Source organism: Mobula birostris, chromosome 8 (assembly GCF_030028105.1).
Source record: "Mobula birostris isolate sMobBir1 chromosome 8, sMobBir1.hap1, whole genome shotgun sequence".
In the NCBI taxonomy this organism is placed as follows: Eukaryota; Metazoa; Chordata; class Chondrichthyes; order Myliobatiformes; family Myliobatidae; genus Mobula; species Mobula birostris.
Window position 1 is genome coordinate 7698591 of NC_092377.1, and position 14877 is coordinate 7713467.

Below are 14877 nucleotides of genomic sequence, written 5' to 3' on the forward strand. Positions count from 1 at the left end.
CCTTCTACTCCATTCCCCCATTCACTCTATCCCTCCTTTACACTTTCTCCTACATCTCGCCATCACTCATTTACCACTTCCTTCCTTCCCCTTGCCTCCATTTCCATTCCTCTTTCTTATCTACCCCTCCTCGCCTCCCTCCCCTCCACTCCTCCTCAACCTCTTCCACTCCTCAGCCTTCGCTCTCACCCTCTCGTCCGTCCCGTCAACCTGCCCCGTCTCATCCTCCCCCTCCCCCGCGCGTCCCCCACCCGTCGGCCACACGCCCGAGCAATGCGCGCCCCCGCCTCGGCGCCGCGCCGGAGCGGCCGCCCGAAGCGGTGCCGATGTGGGCGAGGGAGAGCGGGCGCCGGAGCCGCGGCGGCCGAGCAGCAGCGGCAGCGGCAGCGGCAGCGGCGGGCGGAGGGAGCTCAGGTGGGTGCGGGTCCTCCCCTCCCTCCCTCCCTCCCTCCTCACCCTCTGCCCCTCCCTCCCTACCTTCACCCCTCCCCCCTCTACCCGCGGCTGACAGCTTGCGGGATCGCAGCTCGCTTCCTTTTTTTGCTGGGGGGGTGGGGGGGTGGGGGGGTCTCTCATTCTCCGCAGTTTCGGGGCGTCGGTGTTGGGGGAGGGACGGTGATGGTGGGGGGAAACGGTATCCGGTCTGACCCCACACCCCCTCACTGCACCGGGACCGGGTCGGTGCATGCTTCAGGGAAGGAGGAGAGTGGGGGGAGACCTGTCTGGAGGAAAGAGGGGTGCGAAGTTACAACCGAAAGGTGTGAGGCAGTGGCTGGGCAGGAGATGTCACCCCCCTCCGCTGCCAGCTCTGGCGACTTGGAATTCCAGTATGATCACTGGGGAGAGGCGTGCCGTGTCTCCCTGGTGCCTGTCGGTGTGTTTATGACTGCCTTAATCCACCGGGGGTGAGAGAGAGGTTCCTTTTGTCATTTGAGGCAGTGACAACCCCCCTCCCGGGAGGTGGCAGAGTTATTTGTGAAGCCCTGTGATGGAAAAGTGGGGTGGGGTGGGAACGCTTAATTAACAATTAAAAAAAAACAATAAGCCCTCCCTGGTTGATAGGGTGTGTGTGAGAGATGGGAGTGCAAGTAACCAGAGGATGTTAATGCTTGAAGCAGGACGGATCTTTGACTGGAGAATAATATTTGCAATACCTTGCCTCTTAAGGGGAACTGGAACAATTATCTGTGTTGTGGTCGCTTTGAACACAGTGGAGGTGTCTCATGGGGTCTTCAGGAGAGGAAGGAATCCGTTAGCAGGATCAGGGGTATTATCACTGAAACACACTCAGTGGCCTCTTAACTAGATAGCTCTGTACCTAATAACGTGACCACTGAACGTATGTCTGTGGTCTGCTGCTGATGTAGCCCGTCCATTTCAATGTTTGGTGTGTTCTGCATTCCTTCCTAGATTCTCTTCTGCACAGCACTGTTTAACGCGAGCTTATTTGGGTTTCTGTCAGCTTGAACCAGTCCAGCCGTTCTCCTCTGACCTCTCTCACTGGCAAGGTGTTTTCGCCCACAGCACTGCCCACATCGCTGGATGCTTCTTGTTTTTGCGCACCATTATCTGTAAACTCTAGACTCCCAAACCAGGCGTCCATGGACCCCCTCAGTTAATGGTCCATTAAACAAAAACGTTGCGAAGCCCTGCTCTGGAGACTGAGTGTGTGTGAAACCTCCAGGAGATCAGCCGTTTCTGAGATACTCAAACCACCCCGTCCGGCACCAACAAACGTTTCACGGTCAAAATCACTTAGATCACATTTCTTCCCCATTCTGATGTTTGTCTGAGCAACAACTGAGCCTCTTGACCGTGTCTGCATGCTTTTATGAGTTGCTGCGACATGGTTAGCTGATTTGATATCTGCATTAACACACAGGTGTGCAGGTGTACCTAATAAAGTGGCCACTGAGGATACATCATGAAACTTGTTGTTTTGCAGCAGCAGTATATCTTAAGGCATAAAAATAGTGTACAGACAAGTCGTGAGGTAATGCTCATGTGTTTGTGGATCATTCAGAAATTGGGTGGCAGAGGGGAAGGTGCTTTTCCTGAATCATTGAGGCTCCTGTACCTCCTTCCTGACGGCAGTAACGAGTTGAGGGCATGCCCATAAGACATAGGAGCAGAATTAGGCCATCTTGCCCATCATGTCTGCTTCGCCATTTCGTGGATGGTGATAGGTGCCACCTTCTTGAGGCTCCAGCTGTTGAAGATGTCCTCGGTGGTGGGGAATGTTGTGCCCGTGATGGAAACGGCTGAATCTACAATCCTCTGCAGCCTCTTAGGGTGATAGGGAAACAGGCCATTCAGCCCAAGTCATCCATGCTGGCCATAGTACCACCGTAGGTCCTGTTTGCCTGACTCTGGCCCAGATCCCACTAAATCTACACTATGTACGCATGTACGAGGGGTGATTGATAAGTTCGTGGCCTAAGGTAGAAGGAGTCAATTTTAGAAAACCTAGTCCCCTCACACTTAGTCCAGCGGTCGGGGCGCATACTTTGTAGACCTTCTTTGTAGAAGAGGTCCACAGCAGGGGTGATTGTTAAGTTTGTGGCCTAAGGTGGCAGGAGATGAGTTATTAACTTCAAACTTTCTGCATTATCACTCGGAGAGATGAACTGCACGTGCATGTAACGAGAGCGTCTTGGACCTCCAGGTGGTCCACTGCAGGGGTGATTAATAAGTTCGTGGCCTTAGGTAGAAGTAAATGAGTTATACAGCTCTCGTTACATGCACGTACAGTTCAACTCTCTGAATGAAAATGCAGAAAGTTTGAAGTTAATAACTCATCTCTTTCTACCTTAGGTCACGAACTTATCAATCACCCCTGCTGTGGACCACTTTCTGGAGGTCCAAGACACCGACTTCTACAAAGAAGGGATCCGTATGCTCCACGACTGCTGGACTAGGTGTGTAAATGTTGGAAAAATAAATGTACAATTTTACAAAATTTTTCTAAAATTGACTCCTTCTACCATAGGCCACGAACTTATCAATCACCCCTTGTATTAATTTATTTTAATTGTATTTAATTTTTATTCAGAGATGCAGCAGAGAACAGGCTCTTCCCGTCCATGAGCTGCACTGCCTGGTAGCCCACTGATTTATCCCGAGCCTAATTACAAGACAATTTACAATTACCAGAATTCCAGAACACCCCGAGCTGCAGTAGTATTGTGCTAACCCACCATAGTGTTTATGTACTGAAGCCTTGAATATCCTCGCTCCTGTATCTTATGTTCAGTGGCACATAGAGTTTTAGAGCAATGCAGCAGGGGTATAAACCCTTCGGCCCATCCGGTCTATACTAGCCACAGTGCTCACCCAGCTAGTCCCGATTCCATCTGTTTAGCCCATATCCTTTGAAGCTGCTCACCTCCACGTACTTATCCAAGAGCTTCTTAAATGGCATCTTTGTACCGGCCTCGATCAATCCCTACTACTGAGCACATCTACGTGAGACACTGTCGTAGGAAAGCAGCGTCCATCATCAGAAAGCCTCACCACCCAGACCATGCTCTCTTCTTGCTGCTGCTATCACGTAGCAGGTACAAGAGCCTCAGGACTCGTGCCATCAGGTTCAAGAACAGTTACCCCCCCCCCAACCATCAGGCTCTTGAACAAAAGAGCATTTGAATTTTACATAGTAGGGGAGTTAAGGGTTAGGGGGAAAAGGCAGGGAGGTGGAGATGAGCCCATGACCAAATCAGCCATGCTCTTATTGAATGGTGGAGCAGGCTCGATGGGTTAAATAGCCGACTCCTGCTCCTATTTCTTATTTTCTTAAGTAAAAGGGAAAACTACACTCACTTACCCACCTATTGAGATGATGGACAATCAATGATCTCACTTTAAGGACTCTTTATCTCATTATCTCATGTTATTTATTTGCTATTTATTTATATTTGCATTTGCAGTCTGTTGTCTTCTGCACTCTGGTTGATCTTTCATTAATTCTGTGAAAGTTACTATTCTATAGGTTTGCTGAGTATTCCCACAGGAAATGGGAATGGGAATCATGGTTTTATATGGTGACATGTATGTACTTTGATAATAAAAATTTACTTTGAACCTCTTCTGGTACCCCGTTCCATGTACTCCCCACCCTCTGTGTGGAAAAGTTGCCGCTCAGGTCCATTTTAAACTTTTCCGCTCTCAGCATAGGACTGCGCCCTCTAGTTTTATTTACACCACACCCATACCCTGGGTAAAAGACTGTTACGGTCCACCTTATCTATGCTTGCTTAATTTTAAACATTTCCATAAGGTTGCCCCTCTTTCTCTTTCATTCCAAGGAATGACAACCTAGCCTGGCCAAACTCTCCTTACTTCTCAGTCCTGGCAACATCCATGGGAACATTGGATAGACTGAATGGGATTTCTTACTTCCTAGGGATGAAGAGAGTCCAGAGAAGTTTCACGAGAATGATCCTGGGAACGAAAGGGTTAACAAGTGGGCCTGTACTTGCTGGAGTTTAGAAGAATGAAAGGGACTCTCAATGAATATTGAAAGTCCTAGATTAGGGGGTCCCAACCTGTGGTCCACGGTTAATGGTAGGGGGTCCATGGCATAAAAAAGGTTGGGAACCTCTGGCTGAGATAACATGGAAGTAGAGAGGATGTTTTCTATGGTGAGGGCGTCTAGGACCAGCGGGCACAGCCTCAGAATACAACAACGTCCCTTTGGAATGGAACATAACATAGAACATAGAATAGCACAGCACATTACAGGCCTTTCAGCCCACAATGTTGTGCCGACCCTCAAACCCTGCCTCCTATATAACCTCCCATCTTAAATTCCTCCATATGCCTAGTAGTCTCTTAAACTTCACGAGTGTATCTGCCTCCACCACTGACTCAGGCAGTGTATTCCACGCACCAACCACTCTCTGAGTAAAAAACCTTCCTCTAATATCCCCCTTGAACTTCCCACCCCTTACCTTAAAGCCATGTCCTCTTGTATTGAGCAGTGGTGCCCTGGGGAAGAGGTGCTGGCTATCCACTCTACCTATTCCTCTTATTATCTTGTACACCCCATGTCTCCTGCTATCCTCCTTCTCTCCAAAGAGTAAAGCCCTAGCTCCCCTAATCTCTGATCAATGGAGATAAGGAGGAATTTCTTTAGCCAGAGGTAGTGAAGTTGTACAATTAATTACCAGTCGTTGAGTATATTTAAAGCGGAGGTTGATAGGTTTGTGATTAGTCAGGAGGTGAAAGTTTGTGGAGAGAATGGGGTGGAGAGGGAAGGTAACATGATAACAGTGGGGTAGAAGTTGCCCTTCTGGGCAATAAATACCTGTTGCCATAAGCCGCATAAGAGGAGGCAGTCCCCTCCCACACTCACAGTGGGGTGTACAGTATGAAACCCAGGAACCAAAATCATTCCAATGATAATGGTAACAAGCACTGTACTCTATGTAACATTTCATTAGCCATCTTAATGAAGTGTGAACAGATTCATTTTCAATGCCTTTGTTTAAAATAAGGAGAAGTGATTTTTACAGGAAGTCGCTAATTAATGGTGCATTTATCATTAGTTGTGGTAACATTTATTTAGCAATACTGTGCGGAATAGGCCCTCCCAGCCCTTCATGCTGCGTCACTCCATCAACCTCGACAACCCCTGTTTAACCCTGACCTAATCATGGGACAATTTACAATGACGAATTAACGTACCCAATACACCTTCGGACGGTGGGGGGAAACCTGAGCACTCGGAGGAAACCCGTGCATTCCACAGGGAGGATGCAAAGAAACGCCTTGCACAGGACACCAGCATTGAATGCTGAACTGAAACCCCGAGCTGTAATAGTGATGCAATAATTACTATTGTGGCAAGCCTTTTTTTTAATATGAAAGGACCTTGGATAGAGTTTAAGAGTCACGATGTAATGGTGCAGCTCTATAAAACTCTGGTTAGGCCACACTTGGAGTACGTGTCCAGTTCTGGTCACCTCACTATAGGAAGGATGTGGAAGCATTGGAAAGGGTACAGAGGAGATTTACCAGGATGCTGCCTGGTTTAGAGAGTATGCATTATGATCAGATATTAAGGGAGCTAGGGCTTTACTCTTTGCAGAGAAGGAGGATGAGAGGAGACATGATAGAGGTGTACAAGATATTAAGAGGAATAGATAGAGTTGTCAGCCAGTGCCTCTTCCCCAGGGCACAGGGCATGGCTTTAAGGTAAGGGGTGGGAAGTTCAAGGGGGATATTAGAGGAAGGTTTTTTACTCAAGAGAGTGGTTGGTGCATGGAATGCACTGCCTGTGGATACACTAGTGAAGTTTAAGAGACTACTAGACAGGTATATGGAGGAATTTAAGGTGGGGGCTTATACAAGAGGCAGGTTTTGAGGGTTGGCACAACATTGTGGGCCGAAGGGCTTGTACTGTGCTGTACTATTCTATGTTCTATGTTTTAATATAAAAATGCTGAATTTTGGATATGCAGTGTTGCTGATAGTGGGGCAGTGACACAGAGGAGTGGTAACATTCTGGGGAACTTGAGTTCAATCCCATCAAAGAAATTGCACACTGACCTCAGTTACCACAAATGTGTTCCGTTCTGGTCACGGTCACCTCATTATAGGAAGGATGTGGAAACTTTAGAGAGGGTGCAGAGGAGAATTACCCGGATGCTGCCTGGGTGAGGCAGAGTGTCTTACGGAGATGGGTTGGGCAAGCTAGTGCTTCTCTTTTTGGAGTGGACTTGATAGTATGAGGTGACTTGATAGAGGTGTTACGGAAACAGCAATGAAAAATCCTTCTCCCTCTGAGTGCAACAGTATTCCTGAGTCTCCACCTGGGATTTGCATGTCTGACAGTCGTGAAAACTGAGAGGAAGCTACTGGCACGATGAAGGAAGCTCGGTATGCCACCGGAGATAGAGGATCTTGGTTGCTGCCCTAAATGTAATGGGCAGTAAGTAAGTAAGATCAAGGGGTACAAGAGACATAGATTAAGTGGATGGCGAGTGTTTCTTTTCCTGGTAGAAATGGTAAATACAAAAGGGGGCATATCTTTAAGGTGTTGGAGGGAAATAAAGTGGAGGAGTGAAAGTTAAAGATGTTTTTACCCCAGAGAGTGCATAGATTGTCCTGCAAGGGATGGTGGTGGAGGCAGAGATATTAGAGACACTTTAGAGACTGTTAGGTAGGCACATGGATGAAAGAAAATCAGAGGGTTATGTGAGAGGGAAGGGTTAGATTGATCTTTGAGTAGGTTGAAAGGTCAGCACAACTTTGTGGGCCGAAGGGCCTGTTCTATGTTCTATGCTCTATATGAATGTTCAAATTGGTCATTGTAAACTGTCCCATGATTAGATTAAGATTAAATTGGGATGCCAGGGTTTGCTGGGTGCTGTGGCTCAAAGGGCCGGAAAGGTCTAGTCCCCACTGTACCTCTAAATAAATAAATGAAACCTAACTTTAGTGAAGCCACGGTGGAATATCGTTTTCAGTTCTGACCAGCCCAGAAACAAGCCCTTTGGCCCAATTGTTGTGTGCAGATGAAGACTCCTTTCTAAGCTAGACCCATTTGCCGGTATTTTCCCCCTATCTCTCTAAACCTTTCCTATCCGTGTACCTGTCCAAGCAACACAAACAAAATGCTGGAGGAACTCAGCAGGTCAGGCAGCATCTATGGAAATGAATGAACAGTTGATGTTTTGGACCAAGGCCCTTCTTCAGAACTAGAAAGGAAGGAGGAAGATGCTAGAATAAAAAGGTGGTGGGAGAGGAAGGAGGACTAGCCAGAACGTGATTGGTGAAGCCAGGTAGGTGGGAAAGGTCGAGGGCTGGAGAAGAAGGAATCTGATACGAGAGGATAATGATCCACGGGAGAAAGGGAAGGAGGAGGGCCACCAGGGGGAGGTGATAGGCAGGTAAGGAGTAGAGGTAAAGGGCCAGAGTGGACAATAGAAGTAGAGGGAAAGGGAAGGGAAAAAATTTCCGGAAGGAGAAATCAATGTTCACACCGTCAAGTTGGAGGCTACCTAAACGGAATATGAGCTGTTGCTTCTCCACCCCAAGAGTGGCCTCACTGTGGAGAAATGTTTGGCCATCGGGAAATTCTGCTTTTAATAATAATAATTTTTATATAGCGCCTTTCATACGTTAAGATGCAGGCTCAAAGTGCTTTGCAGAGATTGTAAAGACAAATCAATATAGTCATAAAAATATGAGATGAAATTAAACATCATAAGTAAAGACAAACATTATATAGAATAAAATGTAATCAGATATACCAAATTATTCAGAATATAATCAACATCAACAGGCATTAAGTAATCCTACAAGTAGGCCAAGTTTAACAAACAGGTTTTTAAAAGTGTTTTTGAAATGCTCCACAGTAGCCTGGTGTATCTCAGTCAGTAGAATAGTCCATATTAGAAACATAGAAAACATACAGCACAATATAGGCCCTTTGGCCCACAAAGCTGTGCGGAACATGTCCTTACCTTAGAACTACCTAGGCGTACCCATAGCCCTCTGTTTTTCTAAGCTCTACGTATCCATCCAGGAGTCTCTTAAAAGACCCTATTGTTTCCGCCTCCATCACCACCACCGCTGGCAGCCCATTCCACACGCTCACCACTCTCTGCGTAAAAAAACTTACCCCTGACATCTCCTCTGTACCCACTTCCAAGCACCTTAAAACTATGCCACACTCACAACACGCTGGAGGAACTCAGCAGGTCGGGCAGCATCCATGGAAAAGATCGGTCGACGTTTCGGGCCGGAACCCAAACGTTGACCGATTTTTTCCACGAATGTGTCCCGACCTGCTGAGTTCCTCCAGCGTGTTGTGAGTGTTGCTTTGACCCCAGCATCTGCAGATTATTTTGTGTTTAAAACTATGCCATTTCGTGTTAACCCTTTCAGCCCTGGGAAAAAACCTCTGACTATCCACACGATTAATGCCTCTCATTGTCTTGTACACCTCTATCAGGTCTCCTCTCATCCTACGTTACTCCAGGGAGATTAGGCCAAGTTCACTCAACCTATTCTCATAAGGCATGCTCCCCAATCCAGGCAACATCCTTGTATATCTCCTCTGCACCCTTTCTATGGTTTCCACATCCTTCCTGTAGTGAGGTGACCAGAACTGAGCACAGTACTGCAAGTGGGGTCTGACCAGGGTCCTATATAGCTGCAACATTACCCCTTGGCTCTTAAACTCAATGCCACGATTGATGAAGGCCAATGCACCATATCCCTTCTTAACCACAGAGTCAACCTGCGTAGCAGCTTTGAGTGTCCTATGGACTTGGACCCCAAGATCCCTCTGATCCTCCACGCTGCCAAGAGTCTTGCCATTAATGCTATATTCTGCCATCATATTTGACCTACCAAAATGAACCACTTCACACTTATCTGGGTTGAACTCCATCTGCCACTTCTCAACCCAGTTTTGCATCCTATCAATGTCCTGCTGTAACCAGTGAGAGCCCTCCACACTATCCACAACACCCCCAACCTTTGTGTCATCAGCAAATTTACTAACCCATCCCTCCACTTCCTCATCCAGGTCATTTATAAAAACCACATAGAATAGGGGTTCCAGAACAGATTCCTGAGGCACACCACTGGTCACCAACCTCCATGCAGAATATGACCTGTCTACAACCACTCTTTGCCTTCTGTGGCAAGCCAGTTCTGGATCCACAAAGCAAGGTCCCCTTGGATCTCATGCCTCCTTACTTTCTCAATAAGCCTTGCATGGTGGTACCTTATCAAATGCCTTGCTGAAATCCATATACACTACATCTACTGCTCTACCTTCATCAATGTGTTTAGTCACATCCCCAAAAAATTCAATCAGGCTCGTAAGGCACGACCTGCCTTTGACAAAGCCATGCTGTCTATTCCTAATCATATTATGCCTCTCCAAATGCTCATAAATCCTGCCTCTCAGGATCTTCTCCATCAACTTACCAAACACTGAAGTAAGACTTACTGGTCTATAATTTCCTGGGCTATCCCTACTCCCTTTCTTGAATAAGGGAACAACACCCGCAACCCTCCAATCCTCCGGAACCTCTCCCATCCTCATTGATGATGCAAAGATCATCGCCAGAGGCTCAGCAATCTCATCCCTCTCTTCCCACAGTAGCCTGGGGTACATCCCGTCCGGTCCCAGTGACTTATCCAACTTGCTGCTTTCCAAAAGCTCCAGCATATCCTCTTCCTTAAGATCTATATGCTCAAATTTTCTGTCCGCTGCAAGTCATCCCTACAATAGCCAAGATCCTTTTCCGTAGTGAATACTGAAGCAAAGTATTCATTAAGTACTTCTGCCATCTCCTCCGATTCCATACACACTTTTCCACTGATGCATTTTTGGTGCATAAGAGTAAAAGGCGACATCACCAGTTCTTATAAGCTTGGCTCTCGGAATACTAGGCAAACTAGTATTCATGGATCCAAGTTATAGCAGATTTTGGCAGAAGGAATGGAGGTGCTTGACAAAGTGTTCCCTGACTGACATCGGATCTTACCAATGTAGAGGAGGCCACATTGGGAGCTCAGGATTCAACAGATGACTACGACAGATTCATAGGTAGAGTGTTGCCTCACCTCAGCTCTATCTTAAGTTAGACCCATTTGCTGGTATTTTGCCCACATCCCTCTAAACCTTCCTATCCATGTCCCTGTCAAAGTGTGCTTTAAATGTTCTAATGTACCTGCTTCAGCAACTTGCTCCATTTTCTGACCACTCCTGGTTTTATACACTGAAAGAGTACAGAAAAGTTTTACGAGAATGTTGCCAGTACTTGGAAGTTTGGGTTGCAAAGAGAGGTTGGAGTGGTTAAGACTTTATTCCTTGGAGCATGGGAGAACAAGAGGTAATTCTATCAAGGTGTTTGAAATCATGAGGGGTGTAGAGAGGTCAAATGCGCACAGAATTTTCAGGGTCACGGAATTAAGAACTGGAGGATGTAGGTTAAATGTGAGAAGGGAGAGATTAAAAGAAACTGAGAGGCAAATTTGTCACCAAGACGGTAGTTAGTAAATGTCACCATAGAAGGTGTAAGGTGCTCCTTCCTTTCACTGGCCTGCAGGTCACCCATGGGCAAGGTGTAACACCTGCTAACCCTCCCCCCCACCCCCGATCAGGGTCACAGGAAGCCATGGGAGTAGGTGGTGGATGGTCATCTGAGCAGCCGGTGCACATCACAGGTCCTGGTTATGTGACCACTGATGCCAGGCAGACAGTCTCTGAACAGTATTGGTAATAACTGGGGTTACCCGTCTTGTAAACACACTGACCAGGAGAAGGCAATGGCAAACTCCATCTGTAGAAAAATTTGCCAAGAACAATCATGGTCATGGAAGGACCATGATCGCCTACATCATGCAACAAGGCACATAAAAGCCACTATCGTATCTGCCTCCACCACCTCCCTTGCAGTGCACTCTCTGTGTGGAAACATGTCTTGTCCATCCCTTTTAAACCCTCCCCTCTCTGCATCTCCTCTAGTTTTTGGCATTTCTACCCTTGAGAAAAGGTTCTGACTGTTAGCCCTATCCATGCCCCTCGTCCCCGTATAAACCTCTATCAGATCTCCACTCAGTCTCTGACACACCAGAGGAAACAACACAACTTTGTCTGATCTCTCCTTGGAGCCTGGACACCAAACCTCTCCTGCACCCTTTCCAAAGCTTATGCATCCTTCCTTAATGGGACGATTGGAAATCTAAGTTTGGTCAAATTAAATAGTTTTACACAGCAAATTATAAACACAAGTAATTCTGCAGATGCTGGAGATCTTGAGCAACACACACAGAATGCTGGAGGAACTCAGCAGGCTGGGCAGCATCAATGGAAGGGAATGAACAGTTGACATTTCAGATGAGACTCTTCATCAGGAAAGGAAGGGGGAAGAAGCCAGAATAAGAAGGTGGGGGGAGGGGGGAGGAGTACAAGCTGGCAGGTGACAGGTGAGAACAGGTGATGGGGGAAGGTGGGTGGGTGGGTGGGGGGAATGAAGTAAGAAGATGGGAGGTGATAGATTGAAGAAGGGCTGCATGGTAGCATAGTGATAAGCAACCCAGATTCAATTCTACTACTGTCTGCAAGGAGTTTGTACGTTCTCCCTACGAATGTATGGGCTTCCTCCAGGCGCTCCACTTTCCTCCCACATTCCAAGGACATATGGGTTAGTAGGATAATTGGTCACATGAGTGTAATTGGGCAGCATTGGTTCATTGGGCCAAAAGAGCCTGTTAACATGCTGTATCTCTAAGGCTGAAGAAGAAGGAATCTGCTCGGAGAGGACCATGGGGAAAAAGGGAAGGAGGAGGGACAGGCGAGGAGAAGAGAAGGAGAGCCAGAATTGGAGTGGAAAAAGAGAGGAGGAGGAAGAGGGAAGAAATTACCAGAGGTTGGAGAAATGGATGTCATGTCATCTGATTGGAGGCTATCCAGTTGGAATATAAAGTGTTGTTCCCCCTGAGAGAGGCCTCATTATGGAGAGGAGACCATGTGCTGACAGGTCGGAATGGGAATTGGAAGTGAAGAGTAATTGAAATGGGTTTAGACAGCTGTATCATGTTGGAGAATTCCAAAAATTCACAACCATTTCCAGGAAGGAACTCTTCCTCTTCCCGGCCTGAAATATGGAACTCCCTGTTCTGAAATGGATGCCAATAGGTTCTGTACCTCCTGGGCAAGGTTTTTTAGGAAGAGAAAAAGATGAGTTTAGTATGAAAAGATGGACTCTTAACTTCACAATCTACCTCGTTATGGCTTCATAGCTTATTGTCTGCCTGCAATACACTGCACTTGATCTTTAATACTTCATTCTGCAGCCTGTTATTGTTTTACTTTGTTCTAACTCAATGTACTGATGTGATGAAATGATCTGTATGAGTGATGTTTTTCTCCGAACCTTGGTACGTGTGTCAATAATAAACCAATTTACCGGTTTAAAGTTACAAGTAGTATGGATAAGGTAACAGTCTTTTCCTCTAGGGCAAGTGAGTACAAAACTAGGGGGCAGCGATTTAGAGAGAGGGGGAGAGATATAAATGGAACCTGAGGTGCAACTTTTCCGCAGAGGGGGTGATAAGTATGTGGAATGAACTACCAGGAGAAGTGATTGAGGCACGTACAAGAGTATCATTAGATATCAGAATGTGAACCAAAGTTTAAAGTAGATTTTATTATCAAAGTACATATGTGTATCCATATACAACCCTGAGATTTATTTCAACATTAACAGAATCAATGAAAGACTGCCCAACTAAGGCATTCAGCTGAAGTGCAAGAAGACAAGACTCTGCAAGTGCAAAAGAATAGTAATAATAATGGTAATAAATAAGTATTGAGAACATGAGATTAAAAGTCATTGAAATTAAGTCCATTGGATGTGCGAAAATTTCAATGATGGGCCCACTGAAGTTGAGTGGTTCAAGAGCCTGATGGTTGAGGGGTAGTGACTGCTCCTGAATCTAGTGGCATGAGTCCTGAGGCTCCTGTAGCTCCTTCCTGATGGCAGCAGCGAGAGGAATCTGAATCCAAATCAGGTTTAATATCATTGGCGTATGTCGTGAAATCTGTTGGTTTGCACAGCAGTACTTTGCAATGAAGAACTATAAGTTACAATATGATATATAGTCATTAAAATAAATAAGTTGTACAAAAAGAGAGCCAAAAAAAGAAAATAGTAGTAATGTAAGAAAGATTGAATTATGCAGAGGGAAAGAGAGCTTAGAAGAAGCGAGTGGAGGCAGTTGGCAAATTTTGTGTGCCTGACCAGATGTTGGATTGTGCATAATTAGCCCCTTGGCCAATAAAGAAGTTAGGTTTAAGCAGAGTGGCCAGTTTTGGAGTGGGCCAGTGTTAGAGTGGGGGGTGGGGGGGTGTTGAGGCTTTGGCTTAAGCCATTGGTAGATTTTTTTTCATTATTTATTCTTTCTTTATTTGTTATTGTACATCTAGAGCAGTGGGGATGTCAGACGGGATAGAGGAATGCTGCTCTTGTGGGATGTGGAAAGACAGGGACACCTCCGATATCCCTGACGACTTCACTTGTAAGGTGCTTCTAGCTGCAGCTTCTAACAGACCATGTTAAGGAGTCGGAGCTGGAAATGGATGAGCTCAGGATCATTCTGGAGGATGGGGGGGGGCGGGGGGAGGTGATAGATAGAACATACAGGGAGGTAGTTACACCCAAGGTGAAGGAAACAGGTAACTTGGGTGATCATCAGTAGGGGAAAAGACAATAGGCAGTGAAGATTACCCTGTGGCCATCCCCCTCAACCACCGGTATATCATTTTGGATACGGTTGGCAGGGGGTGGGGGATGGGAATGGCATATCAGGGTAAAGTCACAGCAGTCAGGTCTCTGGCACTGGGTCTGGCCCTGTGGCTCGGAAGAGAAGAGGGGGAGAAGGGGCGAGATGTAGTTAGTCAAGGAATCAGTAGTTAGGGGAACAGAAAGGAGATTCTGTACATGAGAATGAAGTTCCAGAATGGTACGTTGCCTCCCAGGTGCCAGGATCTGGGGTATCTTGGATCGAGTCCTCAGCATTCTCAAGTGGCAGGATGAGCAGCCAGAGGTTGTGGTCCATGTTGGTACCAATGACATGGGCAGGTGGGGTTGAGAAGTCCCTGCAAGGTGAGTTTGGGGAATTAGGTGCTAAGTGAAGGAACAGGTCCTCCAGGGTTGTGATCTCAGCATTGCTACCTGTGCTACGTTCCAGTGAAGCCAGACTATACAGTTTATCACATGGCTACGGAGGTGATATGGGAGTGAGGGCTTCAGATTTTTGGATCATTGAGCTCTCTTTCATTGAAGGTGGGACCTGTACAGAAGGGATGGTTTGCCCTGAATTGGACAGGAACTAATATCCGAGTGGGAA

General features: G+C 46.5%; 1 protein-coding gene across 1 annotated transcript in view; it reads left to right on the plus strand.

Moving 5' to 3' along the window:
* Positions 1 to 273: 273 nt before the first annotated feature.
* LOC140201983 (regulator of G-protein signaling 17-like) overlaps positions 274 to 14877 on the plus strand; it is a 132997-nt gene continuing 118393 nt past the window's right edge. The window contains exon 1 of the mRNA XM_072266850.1: positions 274 to 414. Coding sequence (XP_072122951.1) covers positions 274 to 414 — 141 coding nt within the window. The remainder of the gene's footprint in view (positions 415 to 14877) is intronic.